The 18,589-nt window shown below is 35.1% G+C and overlaps 1 protein-coding gene across 8 annotated transcripts in view; it reads left to right on the forward strand.

The window, feature by feature from the left end:
* Nucleotides 1-18,589, forward strand: part of LOC111150336 (lysine demethylase 6A) — a 203,904-nt gene that overhangs the window by 162,926 nt on the left and 22,389 nt on the right. For all 8 annotated transcript variants that reach the window (XM_022507788.1, XM_022507793.1, XM_022507791.1 and 5 more), the window contains 7 exons: nucleotides 3,669-3,798; nucleotides 5,340-5,445; nucleotides 5,996-6,201; nucleotides 8,460-8,524; nucleotides 8,601-8,675; nucleotides 9,412-9,560; nucleotides 16,346-16,460. In XM_022507788.1, coding sequence (XP_022363496.1) covers nucleotides 3,669-3,798; nucleotides 5,340-5,445; nucleotides 5,996-6,201; nucleotides 8,460-8,524; nucleotides 8,601-8,675; nucleotides 9,412-9,560; nucleotides 16,346-16,460 — 846 coding nt within the window. The remainder of the gene's footprint in view (nucleotides 1-3,668; nucleotides 3,799-5,339; nucleotides 5,446-5,995; nucleotides 6,202-8,459; nucleotides 8,525-8,600; nucleotides 8,676-9,411; nucleotides 9,561-16,345; nucleotides 16,461-18,589) is intronic.

The raw sequence follows: 18,589 nt of genomic DNA on the forward strand, positions 1-18,589 counted from the left end.
TTCATGTCAAACCACATTGGATGGTCTCTAAATCAGACCAGATTCTTCTAAAGCATGTAGTATAATTCCTGAATTTCTAAAATTTGATTTAAGTGTTTTATGTTGGTCTTTTTATCTAGATATTACACTGGCATGCATTTTAATTCTGGGCCTAAAAGTAAGTAGGTGTGCTTTAACGTCCAGATTAAATGTTATCCTGAGTTCTACTTAAACACAGTGCCTTGGCTCACTGCCAATTTGTACTGCCTTCTCCCTGTTCCCCACTCAGCTCTTAGGGCCTCTGTCCTGTTTCCTAGATAATGCTGTCACCACTCTGCTGGAGCAAGCCTTCCTCCTTGTTCCACTCTCTCTAATCTCAGGACAGTTGGTAGAAAATGGGAGAAAATTTAGAGGTCCAGAACTAGTAGCATATACTACATGGGATCTAAGTGTATTCTGGAGAAACACTGTCAAAAGAGTTCCATGGAAGTACAGGGTATAAACAGTGTATCATAGCAGTTATCATAAATTTTCATTAATAAAATCTTATGCTGTGGATACCTAGATGTGACTGTGTTTCTTAATATATTAAAGATTATAATCTTCCATTTCACCTTTCAGATATGTATAGATACTTCAGAATTTTTAAGTACATTTTTACAGTTTTATTTTTAGCTTTTAGCTCTTAAAAGACAATTTTGCCTTTTTACAGAGACTTAATTATTTATATGCATATTATGCCTCATATATATATATAAGAGGCATAATATGCATAATTTGCAAATACACACACACACACACACACACACACACACGGATCCCTGGGGTTGCTTGGGTTATTTCAGTAACTATAGGCCTTGGTTCATTAATAAAGATACCAAAAATGCTCTGATAAATTAGAGATAACAAATCTTTAGAGGAAAGTCAAGATAGCAAATGATAGGCATCAACAGAACATTTCTGTTCTATTGGCGATATCCTGTGCTGGGTAGGATTCCAGAACTTGAAGAGGAAAGTGACTTAGGCTCAAGAGACTTGATGTCTCTGGTCTAGGAGCTTCATAACCAAAGATAATTAAAGCGTAGATTGGTTTACTTACAGAGTACTGATTCATTTATCTACCAAATGATATGGGTAAATTTGAAACAAGTTTAAGCCAGTATTGTAAAGGATTGTGCAGTGACTAATTGTTTCCTACTCTGCATTGCTTGGGGCACGTTTCAAAATGAGAGAAAAGGATTTAAAATGGGATATTATTTTCTTTCTTCACCACCTTTCTCCACTTTGCCTTGTTATATTAGTTTCATTACCTTGGCTTTGAAAGTACTGTAAACAGTATTGGACACTTATATGTTCAGAAGATTATGCGTAGTTCTGCTGTCATTTATTTGCATTAGGACTGATGAGTGTATTTTCAATGGAAAAAGCTTACAGTCACTATATAGACAACTACCTACATCAGTTTCTCCAGGGAAATTCCTGTTTGTTTTAGACTTGACCTCAAAAAAGCAGGGAGTCATTGTTTGCAGTACAGTAGGAAACTGCAAGATACAATTTGATTACATGGTTTATTTTGACTACCCTCTTATTTTCACATACATAGTTACTTTTTAAAAGTGTAGGTTATTTTTAATTTGAGTCTTGTTTGGTTCATCTTAGTGTTACTGTCACTGGTTACCGACCAGTGCTATACATAAAAAGGCGATTACAATACCTTTTCTGCTTTTATGGTTTAAAGTTATAATTATATTTGGTGGTTCAGTCAGTATCTGTTCCCTTAGGCATTTCTCACCTTTTTTTTCCCCACCTTTTTCTTTTCTATTTTAAAATAAAAGCAGCTGCGTTTTTTCATTATTAGACTTTCCCATTTCCCTTTTTTCGTTTGTTACAGAACTCGACAAGTGATGGAGGCAGAATTCTGCTAATCTATTAAACTGTTTTCTAGTCTCATCTTTCAGTGTGCAGAATGTTGTAGAAGCTTAAATTTTGGTACCATATTTAATTAGCACGAAATATTCTTTTATGGTACAGTTTTAATGTGTGGTCCATATCTTTCAATTCCTTAAAATAGTAATCATTTACTATATTGTACATTCATCTCTTGCTCTAGAAAACAAATTTTATGTATTCGGAGTCCTGTTTTGTTTAAAAACCAAAGTTAAAGAGTGGCAGATATACAGTTCAGCATGAAAACTAATTATTTATATGTATATTGTAAGTGAATGTTTATTTTGCATTGATTCGATGATAATACTCGAATGGTTTCTTTACCAGTGTCAACCACCTATTTTCTGCTTACATGGAATTTCTAAATTAGTACTGATTTTATACCTAAATTTAAAAGCTTTTAAATGCCTGTCTTTCAATGTATAGGACAGTCATGCTTTGTTGAGAAATGTTGTGATAGAATATTCATTTATTTAACCTTTAGCCTTGTTAGTTGAACTTAAAATTTCACTTTAATAACTATTTCACATACTTTTTTTTAGAAAATGAGTTATTTTAAACTTAATTCATTCCTTTGAGACCAGTCATGAACGCTTCTGTTTTTACTCAGGAGTTAACAGTTGAATAAATTAAAAATTAAGAAAGTGATATCCATGATTCTGTTTAGTGTACCATCTCAAAAGTTTGTAGTAGTGGAATTTCAAGCCTTTTTTCAGTTTGGCAAAAACATAGCAAGGTAAGGGGAGTTAATTTTGTTTCAACCTGTATTCTGTAATTTATGATGAAAAATTGCTAATCCTTCTTCAGTAAGTAAAATTACTAAGTTTAACTCCCTACCGTAATTACAATTTTCAGGTTCTTAACTAAAATTGTAGTGTTAAAGTACTTGCTATTTTAATGCATTATTTTTGAGCTTGTAATAATTGGGTGAAGTTAATCTGCAATGAATTGAAAGCTCAAAATTATGTCTTGCTGATTTTCTGAGTTGGGTATATTTAAGAAGTAGAAAAAAATTCTTTTAACACTAAAAAAGTTACAGTTTGGAAATAATTCTGCCATATTTAAAGAATTTATAACTTAACAAACATGATACTTTAACCCATTACAGGAAAAGAAACCCCAACTACTAATAAGTAATAATTATACAGCATATCAGAGAATAGATAGCAGTTATATGTCTCATTAAAAATACTGGTATAATTTTCATAAAATTTAGTAGATTGGAGTCTTGCTGGATTTTATTAGTCAAGGACTCACGTAGAAAATTTTTCACAGTTTTGAGAGGAGAAAAAACAGTACAGGTCTTTTCAGGTTTGAGAATTACCACAAAGATATTCTGGTTATAGTTGCTGAGGTGAGACATAGGAAGAAAGACATAATTCTGTTTTTACCATAATTTAGACCTTTTTTGGTCAAGTCACAATGTTTAGTGGAAAGACTGTCATGGTAGAAGGTGGTGGAGAGGAAATTGGAGTTCATGTTTGTTCTTTAGGTGAGGAAAATAAATTGGACAGTTATGTGCAGGATAAGGACTGTCATCAATAATTCATGTGTTGTATTTTTTCATGAAGCTAAGTATTTGCTAAAATTAATAATTGTTCTTAGCTTTTTCTCATAGAGCCAAATCTCCTGGATTTGTGTAGCTGCCCCATAACCTAATTAGGACTTAATTCAGGATTTTTTTTGTTTTGTTTTCTAAATAAATGTACAGCTGATTTATTCTCCCTTCTTCTTTTTTTAAGGAATCTAGGTAAAAATGGCTTATCTAACAGTAGCATTTTATTGGATAAATGCCCGCCTCCAAGACCACCATCTTCACCATACCCTCCCTTGCCAAAGGACAAGTTGAATCCACCTACACCTAGTATTTATGTGAGTCTGAATTGACTGACTAGAAATAAATTAAACCAGTGTTTGTACTTACCTTTCATAAGATCTTGCTTTAAATTAATATGGATGCCCTTTAGGAAACATTAAAATTATTGGCAGTAGCTTGAATGTTTGGGGGGAAAAAGATGTATTCAGAAAGACTTCATAATAGCATTTAAAACATCCCTTCTCAGTTACTAACTGTGATTACATTAGAGTACTGAGAAATACTTCTTACTGCCCCCAGTTTTGGACAGTATTAGGCAGAAACCACCAGGAGTATGACTTAGCTGGGTTTCAAATCTGCATTCTACTAGTTGTATGGACCTTAACATTCATTCTGCTTTATGCATCTACAAAAAAATATATTTTTAATTACCTTTAAAAAAGGTATTTGAGAACATAAAATGTGATAATAGATATGTCATTTTTTAAAAGAATGTTAAAAGATTATTTAAAACCAATGTTAGTTTTACTCTAAGAACATTTAGACATCTGATGTAGGAAGTTGATAAAAGTTCAATCAAAGCAACTCTTCCATCCTCCCAGTTCTACCCCCAATGAAAAAAAATTTAAGCTATAAAGTTTGTTTTTGGAGATTTGGCCCTGTTTTTGCCCTCTAGAGGCCAAATATTATCATATTAGTCCTTTCTCCAACCAATAATTTATTGATCCTTTAGTATGTAAGAGAAGCACTGAGATAGACATGTAATAAAACATTTAAACTGAAGTCTGAGAGAGGGAAATGCAAAATTAAGAATTTTCTTTTATGGGTCTTCTTCACCTTGCTTTCACTTTTGGTAATATTTTTAAAAACACTGAACTTTTGGGGCACCTGGGTGGCTCAGTGGTTAAAAACACTGAACTTTTGGGGCGCCTGGGTGGCTCAGTGGTTAAAAACACTGAACTTTTGTGACTTTCTACTCTTTATGTGAGGAAAAAAGCCCACATAATATAAAATTTTATCGCCTTAACCATTTTTAAGTATACAGTTCAGTAGTGTTAAATAGTATTCTCACTGTTGCAAAACACTTCTCCAGCACTTTTTCATCTTGCAAATCTGAAATTCTATACCCATTAAATAGCAACTCCCTTTTCCCTGGTCTCCTTAGCCTCTGGGTAACCACCAGTTTATGGTTCTATAAATTGGATACATTAGAAACATCATATAAGTAAAATTATACAGAGTTTTTCTTTTTGTGACTGCCTTATTCTCACTGAGCATAGTGTCTTCAAGGTTCATCCACATTGTAACATGTGCTGGGATTTTCTTCTTTTTTAAAATTGAATAATATTTAAATTGATTTGAAGTTTCAGTTTTATTTCTTTCCACACATTTTGTTCAAGATCCAGTAGACAAGAGAAATAATGTATGTAGTTACTATCTAATTACAACTAGGGTCAAAGACATAGTGACAAAATGCTATAAAATATAAAATAGAAATTACACAGTGCATTGTTGAAATTGCCATAAATGATGAATATGAATTTGGCATAATATTTTCTGTTTTCCAGAGATCTAACCATATGTTTTAATTTTACAGTTGGAAAATAAACGTGATGCTTTCTTTCCTCCATTACACCAATTTTGTACAAATCCAAACAACCCTGTTACAGTAATACGTGGCCTTGCTGGAGCTCTTAAATTGGGTAAGCTTTAAATAAGAAAAAGAAAAAGGTTTTATATTTCCTTTGCTATCTGTGACTCTTAAAGCACTGGCAGAAGCTTATTTCTGTTAAGTTTTTCAGTTTTCACTTTAGTATTTTCTGGCTGGGGGGCGGGGTTGTGTATCACTTCTTTAATCCATAACGTAAAGATACAATGACAGTATTGGTTCCTGGCAATTTAGTAGTGGTTTTTAAATTTAGCTTTTATTTTGGTCTAATTGTATAATTACAATTACGATTTAGGTTATCTGATGAAAGAATTTTTAATATAAAATGTAGATAAAATTTACTGCTGCTAATATAAGACTGTAGCCTCCTAACTAGTGCCTGGCCCCTTGATTCCACCTGTGCTGGTGGCATGATGATTAGGTCTGAGGCTTCATTGTCTGGTTGTGTAAACCTGGCACAAAGTTCAGGTTGTGCAGAGGCCCTGGTTGGTTTTTAGGGGAACTGGATAGAATGCCATAAAACATTTTGCTTAATGTATTATTCCAAAATAATTTTTATTTATTAACTACATTTATTTATGAAGACCTGGGACTTTTCTCTACCAAAACTTTGGTGGAAGCTAACAATGAACATATGGTGGAAGTGAGGACACAGTTGTTGCAGCCAGCAGATGAAAACTGGGATCCTACTGGAACGAGGAAAATCTGGCATTGTGAAAGTAATCGATCTCATACTACAATTGCTAAATATGCACAGTACCAGGCCTCCTCCTTTCAGGAATCATTGAGGGTAAGTGTTTACTCCTTGAACACTGTTTTATTTTTAGAATATTTTATTATTTTATGTTCTTTTATTTTGAAAGGGTGCATTTCTTTTGTAAGCATCTCATTATTTTATAGTTACATGAAATACTATCTAAGTGCTATGCAGTTCGCCCTTAGTAAAGTCTAAGCAGGCCTATGGGTTGATAAATATTGTTAAAGTGTAGTGGGATGTCTCCTTCATCCGTGGGATGTTTCTGTTTAAAGCAGGCTTTCTCAGTCTTGGCATTATTAACATTTTGGGTTGGATAATACATTGTTGTGGGAGACTGTCTTGTATATTAGGGTGTTCAGTAGCATCCCTGACCTCTCTCCAGTAGATGCCTATCGCACACCCCTTACCTTCTAACCCAGTTGTAATAGTCAAAAAGGTCTCCAGACATGCCAGATATCCCTTGGGAGGGTAAAATTGCCTCTGATTGAGAGCCACTGATACCAGAAGATAAAGTAAGTCTCAAGATTGCTTTATGCTTGCAAAATTCCTAGTCTTGTGCCTTCCCATCTTTCTCCTCTACCAGGTTAATATTATCTGATTGATAATACCTCCAGGAAACATTAGTATTATTCTTAACGGCCTCAGTCTGAAAGAGAAAACGGAGGGAGAGGCATAAATTATTTCAAAATATATGGGAAATTTAAAAAGTAGAAAAATAATCAGATTATTATTAAAAGACTCAGGCATTTCAGCAGTGGATCATTACTAAAATCCTTTAGCACTATAATGAGAACTTTGTGAATTCTCCCACAAAGTGAACATAAAACATCTACCAAAAAATGAGTTTATTAAATGTATTACTCAAGTACTTGTCTGTAGTACAAAGTTGTTTTGTACATATCCTGCAGCTAAAACTTAAGGGGCACCTGGGTGGCTCACTGGGTTAAAGCCTCTGCCTTCAGCTCAGGTCATGATCCCAGGGTCCTGGGATCCAGCCGTACATCGTGCTCTCTGCATGGCAGGGAGCCTGCTTCCTCCTCTCTCTCTGCCTGCCTCTCTGCCTGCTTGTGATCTCTGTCTGTCAAATGAATAAATAATCTTAAAAAAAAAAAAAAAAAAAACAACTTAATATGGGCCTGCAGGTCTTTAATTTGTAATTCATTAGATTTTCTTATGTGTTTAAAATTGTCTGCCTCAAGTTCACATTTTCAATGAAGGCAGCATTTGTACCTGTGCATTGTATATTTGTATTTCTTTCTCACTACCATTCCCTCTATCTACAGAGAAATTCATCTAATGAGAATTGTCCTGCAGCTTTAATGAGTTATAGTGAATTCATTGTCCAAATTAATCTCTAGTTCAAACTTTTGAGATACTTCAGCTATATGGTAGTGGTAGTATTAGGTTCAGAAGAGGATAAATAATAAGCAAGATTCAGGGATCATGAAAGGAAAATTTGGAGGAGGGGTTGAAAAGCATAAGAGGCAGAGTATTTATATAGGATGGGATCCATAACCAAAGAAAAGATACCTTTTTGTGTGCTTTGAAGGCATGGACCATTACCTGTGAAAAATTTGACAAATGTTTAGAGACTATACATTTAAAGGGAGGGAGGCCAAAATGTACTAAGTACTGCTAACTCAAATAGTAGGACAGTGTAAAGAGATACTGTGTCTGTGACCCCAAAATTGTAAATAATAGTAGTACTTGCGTTGAAAAGCACCTATATTTATGCAGCGCTTACTTTCCTTACTAATGTAAATGTGTTACCATGCATGTATAATTCATTGTGGAGGAAAAGCTTTAACCCAGGGAGAACTTGTTCCATTTGTCTGTAATCAAAAAATAGAGAACATCTAACCTTCTACCCTTACACATATATAATTATGTATACATCCACACAAAGCTGCTAGATTAGAAAATTTATAATCAAGATGGATAGGCCTCTCAATTAAAAGAAAAATAATTCTGTCCTCTTAAAAATGGGGCAAGGATGAAAATCTATAGATTTTTTTCCCCTTATAGAAGAATGTTACTAACAAAGAACTCTAAGATAACTTTGTGGCTGAGAAGGTTGGATACCTGCCTATGGATGGTGACCATTGACTTTCCTTGGGTTTTTATTTAATGTGTGGTCTTTGAAGAAATTTTCATGTGAAAGAGGCCTATAGAAATTCAGTTTCCAAACATAGATAATACCATCAATCTCTGTGTGAACTTTATAGTTGCATGATGGAAAGGATAGCTGGTTGTGGAATACTAAACTAGAATGTGTTTTGCTTTATTTATAGGAAGAAAATGAGAAAAGAAGTCACCATAAAGACCACTCAGATAGTGAATCTACATCTTCAGATAAGTAAGTCATTTTTAGTGTTCACTTAGTATTTCTGTTTAAAAGGCATGTTTCTGATATTGTCTCTCTCTTTTTTAAGTTCTGGGAGGAGGAGGAAAGGACCCTTTAAAACCATAAAGTTTGGGACCAACATTGACCTGTCTGATGACAAAAAGTAAGTCTTTGTAGTAGTATTTCTGTGAACGGATGCAAAGAGGTCTGCAAGATTGAAAATTGTCTACGATTTCCTCTTTTTCCTTCCTTACCATTTTTCTAAGTTGATGCACAAGTTTCAGATAAATTATTTTTGCTAAGGTTTAAAAAGAAGTTTTTTTCTTTGACTTAAATTTCTTGTACAGGTTTTCATCAAGACCCTGGCTAAGTACACAATCATAAAGTTACATTTTATGATTAATAATATACAATAGTGTTATAAAGGGGTGCCTGGGTGTCTCAGTAGGTTAAGCCTCTGCCTTTAGCTCAGGTCATGATCTCAGAGTCCTGGGATCGAGCTCTGCATCTGGCTCTCTGCTCAGTGGGGAGCCTGCTTCCCCCTCTCTTCTCTCTGCCTGCTTCTCTGCCTACTTGTGATCTCTCTCTCTCTCTCTCTCTCTGTCAAATAAATAAATAAAATCTTTAAAAAAAAATAAGTGTTATAGAATTATACAACAGTTATAAAAATAGGGAGTTTTTTTTTTTTTTTCATTTACTCAGTATTTTTTGTTTTTAACTCAGTAATATTTATGCCTTTTTTTCATTAGGAAGTTTTCTTTGGAAAAATTGAAAAAATTAAGCATTTCAGTGTTTCCTATGCCGTTTTTCAGATTGGGACACAAAGTTTTTGAAGAAATGGCTAACTTCCACAAATATTTGTAGCAGGATTTCACTCTTGATCTGTTATTTTATTGCAGATGGAAGTTGCAGCTACATGAGCTGACTAAACTTCCTGCTTTTGTGCGTGTCGTATCAGCAGGAAATCTTCTAAGCCACGTAGGTCATACCATACTGGGCATGAACACAGTTCAACTATACATGAAAGTTCCAGGAAGCAGAACACCAGGTAACTTTTATGAACTAACATTATCTTCTACACTTGAAAAATAGAATTAATCAAAATGTGAAACATGCAAAAGAGAGCCAGATTCTTTTCATTTATAGTGAATGAAACTGAAACGATTACTCCTGTTACAAGATTTGACTTGTATTATTAAGATTTTTCCCCTTTATATTATCTTTTTTTAATAGAATAGTCCTGAAAAAATAGCAGTTTAATCTGGAAAGGGGTCACTAGAGCACTCCTGGGAAAGTCCCTGTGGCTTAGAGGCTGTTGCTGATTCCGTCTCCTGCAGAGTGATGGGATACAGTTTTTTCTGAACTTTTCTTTTTGCCATAGTCACACTAAGAAATATACTTTATGACTTTGTGCACATATGTGTATTTTTAAGAACAGTTTCATAGAATAATACATTTTCTAGTCTGTTCCATTGTATTTCACTTAAATAAGGAAGTAGAGGTTGTAGTCCTTTAACAGGGCTGCAACACACAGTTCACACAAATCACTTGATGAGGAGACATTCCTAGAGTCTTCCTGGTATCCAGTCCGGACTCTATTAACTAGGCTTGTCACTTTTGACGGGTCACATTTCCTTCTCTGGGTCTTTTTCTTCATTTGTAAAACGAATTGCATTGGTTTTAAGCTAAGAATTCTGTCCAGTGCTAAAGTACCATCTTCTTTGTGTTTCCTTGGATTGACATGAAATTTCTGAGTGATTTTCAAAATACTTAACAATTAGGGCAGATGACTGGTGGTTACAAATATCATCATCAGATGTTTCTGTGTGCAACTTGAAGCAGCCATGGTTTGAAAAGCAGATTGCTTTCTTCTTTGTCACCTGCTTATTGAATTGTAGCTACAAAGCTGTTTCAAAATAGGCCTATCCTTGCTTCTGGGTAACATTGGTCAGTGGATTCCGAGTCCTGACTGCTCATTGGAATCTCTCTCTCTCTTTTTTTTTTTTTTAAAAGATTTTATTTATTTATTTGACAGAGAGAGAGAGATCACAAGTAGGCAGAGAGGCAGGCAGAGAGAGGAGGAAGCAGGCTCACCGCCGAGCAGAGAGCCCGACGCGGGGCTCGATCCCAGGACCCTAAGACCACGACCTGGAATCTCTTTTATTGGGATCAGGCACGGTATTTTTAAAGAAGGTTCCCAGAATATTATATTGTACAGCCAGGAGTAAAACCATTAGGTTGTAGTAGTTTTTATCCTCAAGCCATTGGAAGCCCAGTTCTGTGATATTTTGTCCATAGTTGGCTAAAGTGGAAACAGTTCTGGAATAAATGGCAGAAGAATTCTGTGCTCCCCACTTTGCCATTTAGGCACTGGTGTAAATACTGGGCAAGTTACTTGAACTCCCTAGAGTTCTCTTCTGTTCTGTTCTTTTTTCTTTTTTTCTTTTTTTTGGGGGGGATTGATTTATTTATTTTAGGGAGGGGCAGAGGGCGAAGGACAGAGAATCTCAAGTGGAGTCCAACATGGGGCTTGATTTCACAACCCTGAGAGCAGGACCTGAGCCAAAACTAAGATTCAGATGTTTAACCAACTGTGCCACGCAGGTGCCCCAAGAGTTCATTTTTCTTATGTATGCAGTATTGGGTTGGTTCTTCTAAGATTCATTTAAATTGAAAACCTCTCCAATTTGAATTATACCCTCAACTCAAAAAGAATACAGTTTTTCATTACAAATCAGGGGAAAAGCAAACCTGGTAGATTATTTCTTTGTCACTTGTGTCTGAACTGCTTGGGGTTTTTTTGGTTTGTATATAAGGCATTAGATTTTCAGAAGTGTCCTGTGGAACATTGAAGAATTCTCTAAGGAATTCCCTTGGAGTAGTGCTGTCTAGTAGAAATGTAATGCAAGTCATATGTATGATTTAAAGTTTTTTTTTTTTTTTTTAACATATAATATATTATTTGTTATAGGGGTACAGGTCTGTGATGATTTAAAGTTTTATGGTAGTCATATCAACATAAAACAGGTGAAAATAATTTTAACCTAGTATATACAAATCTTACCATTTCAACTTGTAATCAGTATATAAAAGTTATGAGATTTTTCACATTTATTTTTCATATTAAGTCTTTGAAATCTGGTGTGTACTTTTATAGTTTCTGCATATCTCAGTTCATATAAACCCCATTTCAGGTGATTACTCTGTTAGACAACTCGGTCTCAGAAGAAATGGATAGTTTAATTAGTTCAATTTTTAAATTATTTTGAATACTTCCTTGTGAGGCAAACCCTTTATTCCTGGAGTTACATAGATAAATGTGTTACCTACCTCATGGACTTTATGATCAGTCATGTTATGTTCTAAACTATAGAGATGCTCTAAGGCTCTATCCCAAAACATTTTGAATTTGACAGTGGGATTTCAGCACTTCTAATTATGATGAGAGCTAAATTTTATTTTGGAGTCTACACTATGGACAATTCCAACCATCTACCCATGGTAGAAGATAGTTTGTAGGTATTAAGAGTACCATACATGAAAGACACAAGGAATGGTGAGAGTAGCTACATTTTTCTCTATTGAGGTAAAAATGACCCAGCAAAACTAATCCCTTTAGTGGTTCAGGGGCGTCTGGGTGGCTCAGTGGGTTAAGGCCTCTGCCTTTGGCTCAGGTCATGATCCCAGGGTCCTGAGATCGAGCCCCGCATCGGGCTCTTTGTTCAGCAGGGAGCCTGCTTCCTTCTCTCTCTCTCTGCCTGACTCTCTGCCTACTTGTGATCTCTGTCTGTCAAATAAATAAAATCTTTTTTAAAAAATAAATAAATAAATAAATTATGTGATTCAGTTGCATTTAGTGTGTATATTCACTGTGCTGTGTAGCTATCACTTCTGTGTAGTGCCAAGAGATTTTCATCTGTCCAAAAGGAAACCTTGTACCCATTAAACATTAACTCTCCATTTTCCACTTCCTTCTGCCCCTGGCAACCAGTAGTCTGCTGCTTTCTGGTTCTGTTCTGGATGTTTCATATAAATGGAATCATACAGTATGTTCCCTTTTGTGTCTGTCTTCTTTCACTTAGCATGTTTTTGAGGTTCATCTGCATCGTATTCATGGTTCAGTCCTTTTTATGGCCAGATACTCTGTTGTGTGGATATATAGGACATTTTGTTTCTCCATTCATCAGTTGATGGACACTTGGATTGATTCCACTTTTTAGCTATTGTGAATAGTGTTTCTGTGAACATACGTGCTAGTATTTGTCTGAATCCCTGTTCCCAGTTCTTTTGGTTATATACCTGGGATTTGAATTGTTGGTTCATATGGTGATTCTATGTTTAACTTTCTGAGGAACTGCCAAACTGCTTTCCACAGTAGCTGCACCATTTTACATTCATGGCAGCGATGTATGAAAGTTCGAATTTTTCTTCATCCTCACCAACACTGTTTAGTTCCCATTTTTTTCTTATTACGGCCAACCCAATGGATGAGAAGTGGTTTTTCTTTGTGGTTTTGATTTTCATGTGCTTGCTGACCATCTGTATTATCCACTTCGAAAAAATGTCTATTTAAGTCCTTTGCCCATTTCTTAAATTCAGTTGTTTGTCCTTTTGTTGTGGAGTAGTGGGAGCTTATATTTTGCATATTAACCCCTTACCAGATATATGATTTGCAGATATTTTCTCCTGTGCTTCAAGTTGTTATTTCATTCTCTTGATAGTGTTCTTTGCACAAAAGTTTTTAATTTTGATGAAGTTCAGTTTATCTGTTTTTTGTTTGGTTGCTTGTGTTTTTGGTATCTTATGTAAGAAACCACTGCTGAATGCAGGGTTGTAAAGTTTCACCCCTATTTTTCTTCTTAGATTTTTATAGTTCCAGCTCTTATATTTAGATACTTGATCCATATTAATTTTTACATGTGATTTTATATGAGCTAAGGGTCCAAATTCATGCTTTTACACATCCAGTTGTCCCAGCACTATTTGTTGGAAAGACTATTCTTTTCTCTGTAGAAGGGTCTTAACACCCTTGTGGAAAATCAGTTGGCCACAGATACATGGATTTATTTCTGAATCTTGATACCCTTTCCTTGATTTACATGTCTGTCTTTATGCCAGTACCATGCTGGTTTGATTGCTGTACCTCTGAGGTAAGTTTCAAAATTGGGAAGTGTGAATCTTCCAACTTAGGTAGCTACCTTTACTGTAGTGCTTTATCTCTTCATCACAGGGCTGTGAATTACTGTCTTTCTTTCCTTTCAGCCCAAGAATTCAGCCTCTAGCATTTTCTTATATGGCACATGGGCTAGTGACAAATTCTTTCAGCTTTTATTTATCTGAGAATATCTTAGTTTCTCCTTTATTTTTGAAGAATAGTTTTGCCAGATATGGAATGCTTGGTTAATTTTTTCTTTCTTTCTTTCAGCAGTTTAAATGTGTTACCCTATTGCTTTCTGGCCCCATGGTTTTGGATCTAAAATCAGCTATTAATCTTATTGGTAATCCTTTGTCTGTGACAAATCACTTCTTTTTTCCTGCTTTCAAAATTCTCTCTGGGTTTTTACAGTTTGACTATAATGTGTCTTCGTATGGATCTCCTTAAAGTGTTTCCTACTTCGGAGTTTCTTTAGCTTCTTTGATGTATAGATGTATGTCTTCTGTCAAATTTGGGAAGTTTTGGACCATCACCTCTTCATATATTCCTACTGTCCTTTCTCCTCTTCTTCTGGGACTCCCACAGTGCTTAGGTTAGTGTATTTGATGGTCCCTTAGGCTCTGTTAATTTTTCTTCATTCTATTTTCTTCTCAAAATGGTGGTTAGTTTCATTTGATCTATCTACAAGTGTGGATTCTTGCTTAACCTGCTCATATCTGCTGTTTGAAACCCACTAGTGAATTTTTAATTTCAGTTATATTTTCAGCTTCAAAATTTTATTTATGATAATTTCCATCTCTTCATTAATCTCTGTTGAGACCTTGTTGTCCTTGTTTCCTGTGGTTCTTATTTATGGTTTCTTTTAGCTCTTTGAAGTATACTTAAGACAGTTGATTTAAAGTGTTTGGCTATTAAATCCATTGTCTGTTCTTTATCAGGACTAATTTTTGTTAATTATTTCTTCTTTTTCCCCCCCGTGATTAGGCCATACATTCTTGTTTAGTTGAAAGCCTCATTTTTTTTGTGAAAACAGACTCTGAGGATTAAAAAAAAAAACAAAACAAGACTGTATTCTCGGTCAGATGTAGTCCCTGAAGTCTCTGTTCCTTAAGCATGGTACTGTGCTAATATTTTGACATTTTGAATGTTATCATGTGGCTGTTAGAGAAATCAGATTCTCCCTCTCCAGGGTTTGTTCTTGCTTATTGTGGGCTGCAGTTGTCTGTCTGTTTTGTGACTTTTCCACAGTATTTTCACAAAGACTGTATTCCTTGGCATGTGTGGGTACTGAAGTTTCTTTTCCATTATCTCAGCAGTTAGCCAGTGACCTCACAGAGATTTCCTTCAGTGCTTTGTGCCAAAAAAGAAAGAAGAATGGGAAAATGAACATAAAGGAAAGAAAAAATAATTCTCCGGGTCTTTGCAGATTTCCTGTGTTGAGTCAATCCTTTTACACTTAGTCATGCCGCTTATGGTCTTACTTTTAGCCTTTACCTTCTTGCTTGCACTGCACCTAAAGATTAGCAAGAAGTTAAAATTTATAGTTTTAGGTATATTTCTGAGCATACGACCTGCTCTGGGTATGCATGTGGCTTTCTAAATTCTCTAGTATTCACGGGAGCTTTTCAAAGCCTTTATTCCCCCCAAATCTCATTGGTGTGTCTGCGGTTTGCCCCAGCTCTTCATTTTTTGCCCCTGGGAGCACCAGCTTATTCATATGGCCTTTCAGTGTTTTGGGGGAAATCTTTTCCACTGAACCACTTGCCCTGATAAGGTGAAGTTCCTTGTGTTAGTCTTTTGGGGGAAACTCCAGTCAAGTTGAAAGGAAAAACAATTTTTTATCTTGGGAACAAGATCCACTCTGCTCCCTCCAGAACCAGTGACACTCACACTAGGAACACAAGACTACTTTTTTTTAAGTCCCTTGCCACACACTAGTGATGTGGTTGGGGATAAGGTAGGTTAAAGTGATATAAAACTCTCCTACTATAAGTTCTTTCTGGTCAGGCATTCACTTGGTTGCTATAAACCTTTGACTACTGCCCAGAGAGAAGTAAGGTTACTTCTGTTAGTTTTACTAGTTTTTTTTTTCTCTAGAAACTAGTTTGTTTCTGAAGAGTTCTCCAGAGTTCCCTGCTCCATCACTTTTGTTGACAATACTCCCATTGCTCCATTTGAAAACCATATTTCTTGCCTCTTTACTGATGTCCTAATGCTACTTGTGAGAAATGGGGATTAGTTCACAAAGAAGTGGTAATGATATCAATAATAGCTAATACTTACTACTTACCGTATATTTGGAACTGTTCAAAACAGTTATTATTTTATTGATTCTCAAAGCAGCCCAATGATTTATTGGAATTGTTATTTTCTAATCTTCTGTATTAGGTAACTGAGTCCAAAAGGTTTAGCAACGTTCCCAGGTTCACATAAGCTTAGGAGCCTGGCTCTAGAACCTAAGCTTTTAGTCATGATTTAGACTACCTCTGCAGAAGGTCTTACTGAGTAAGTTAGGAGCTGACCAAACTCTGCTCTAAAACTAGACACAAAAATAATGACAAAAGCTGAATGCCACCGGAACATTCTGTGTTGAACATTTCCGAGGTCTTATTTCTAAAGACACATTTTTCTATAGAATTTATAGTATGCTGATAATTGTTTTTCTTTTCTCATTTCAGGTCATCAAGAAAATAACAACTTCTGTTCAGTTAACATAAATATTGGTCCAGGTGACTGTGAATGGTTTGTTGTCCCCGAAGGTTATTGGGGTGTTCTGAATGACTTCTGTGAAAAGTAGGTTTCCAAAGAAAAAATTTTTTTAAACATAATTATTCAAAAACAGTAATTATAAAGGACAGCTTACTAATGTGGATATCCTAATGTATGTAACTAGTTTTTACTTACCTCAGCAAAAAAATTCATTTAAATTGATTTGATTCCAAGTCTGTTCCTTTGCATTACCGAGAATACTTGAAAAAAGATGCCTTGACACCACTCTGTGCAGTAGTAACAGTCTTGAATTTAGAAGATAGGAAGGTTGAGTTGTTTATTAGGTTAATTGAACAACTGATGCATAAATACTTGCTCATGTGGAAGATATGTGTTCCCAGAAAAATTATTTTACTGTGAATGGTTTTAGAAGTGGAAGGAATTCTGTAATATAGCACCTTCATAGGTTGTTAATAACTCTAGTATAAACATACTACTCTTTGTCATATCACCATCATATAAATTCTTTTTAAAACTACACTGGCAACTAGTCCTTTGGAAGAATTCTGTAAAATTTAATCAACTGCTTCAGATTTTTTTCTCTAATTGAAGGAACTCACCTTGTAGTATTCCTTTCCTTAAGGTCTTAGAAATAGCCTTCCTTTATTTCTTTTCTATGTTAAAGAGTACCTTGGAATTATTTTCATTGGTTTAAACTTGTTTGTCTAAACAGAAACTTACTCTCTCTCCTTTTTTTTGAAAGTACTCCTTTATGTAAGTACCTGATATTTTCAGTTAGTTAACATTGAAAAGTTGTTATGGTTAAAAACATAAATTATACATATATATGGTGTTATTCTCCCCACCCCAAGAAGGTAACGGGGGACCACCAGAAACATTTACATTATGAGAGACTCTCAAAACTAATTATGCACATACTCCACATACTCACTTAGAATTTTTTTTATCTTGGCTTACTGGATCTTTGTTTAATAACAAGTATAAATATAGTTACCAAAAAACCCCCACACTAATCCATAATTTCCTTATATAGAAGCAAAAGATAATTATCTTTCATTGTTTTTACTGTTTAACACACAGATTTCGTTTCTTATAACAAAGCGAAAGATGTGAAATTTTAAAATTTGAAATGCTCTGATGAAATAACCTGATCTGCACTAATCTGTGCTTACTTTCATGGACCAGTGGTCTGGTGGTAGCAGAGAAAGAGCAGTGTCATGTAGGAAATCTCCATTGTGCTACAGAAAGATTTTTATTTCTTAAACTTTGAGATGGTAGTATATTATTACAACCACAGTACACTGATCCTTGTTCATTATTTCTGAGTAGACATGGGCTCTCTTCAGGATTTAGTTTGTCTTTCCTACCTAATGGGGAGGTAATCTGGGAATAAAGGTAATTAGAAGAGGCAGATGATGTCTAAAAATTGTGAACTTGGGGATAATAAAAATTCAAAGTTAGAATGAAGGGTTAGGTAAATTTAAGCTGCAGGAATAGCACTTGCTACCGCAGCTTTTGATACTGATACTGATACCTGTGTATGATAAAAAGGATGCTTGCTTTTTGGGGTAACTTTAATTTTTTTTTTTTAACTTAGTTGTGGATTATTCAGTGGTCTTGCTTACTCAGTTGCTTGCTTGCTTTTGAATAGAACGTTTTCTCCAATGTTGTGATGGTAACACATTGGTGAGGTAGGGATAGAATTTGTGTTTGTAACCATATTTTGCTTCATAGGCAAGTTTTTCTGGACTGTATCTACTGAGCATTATTACAGACAGTAAGCCCATCCATATGCCCTTGCAGTTAGGCTACCATTGGCAGTCTTCTAGGCTTTGAAGAACAGCTTGCATTTTTATGAGGAGAAAAATAAGGCAGAGATTCCATCTACATCAAATGTTGGTGAGATTTTTCCATAAAGGCCCAGATAATAAATATTTTAGGCTTTGCAGGTTATATGGTCTCTGTCACAGCTGTGTCACTGAGGTACATAAGCAGTCATGTGTAATAATACATAAATGAATGGGCATGGCTATGGTCTAATAAAAGTTTTATTTACAAAAAGAGGTGAACTGAATTTGGTCCATGGGCCATAGTTTGCCAGCCCTTGATCTAGACCAGAAAAAAAAAAAAAAAATTACATTTAAACCAATGAGAATAATTTCAAGGTACACTTTATTGTATCCTTTGGCATG

This window comes from Enhydra lutris, unplaced genomic scaffold (genome assembly GCF_002288905.1).
Source record: "Enhydra lutris kenyoni isolate GAN:26980312 unplaced genomic scaffold, ASM228890v2 scaffoldscaffold23, whole genome shotgun sequence".
Taxonomy (NCBI): Eukaryota; Metazoa; Chordata; class Mammalia; order Carnivora; family Mustelidae; genus Enhydra; species Enhydra lutris.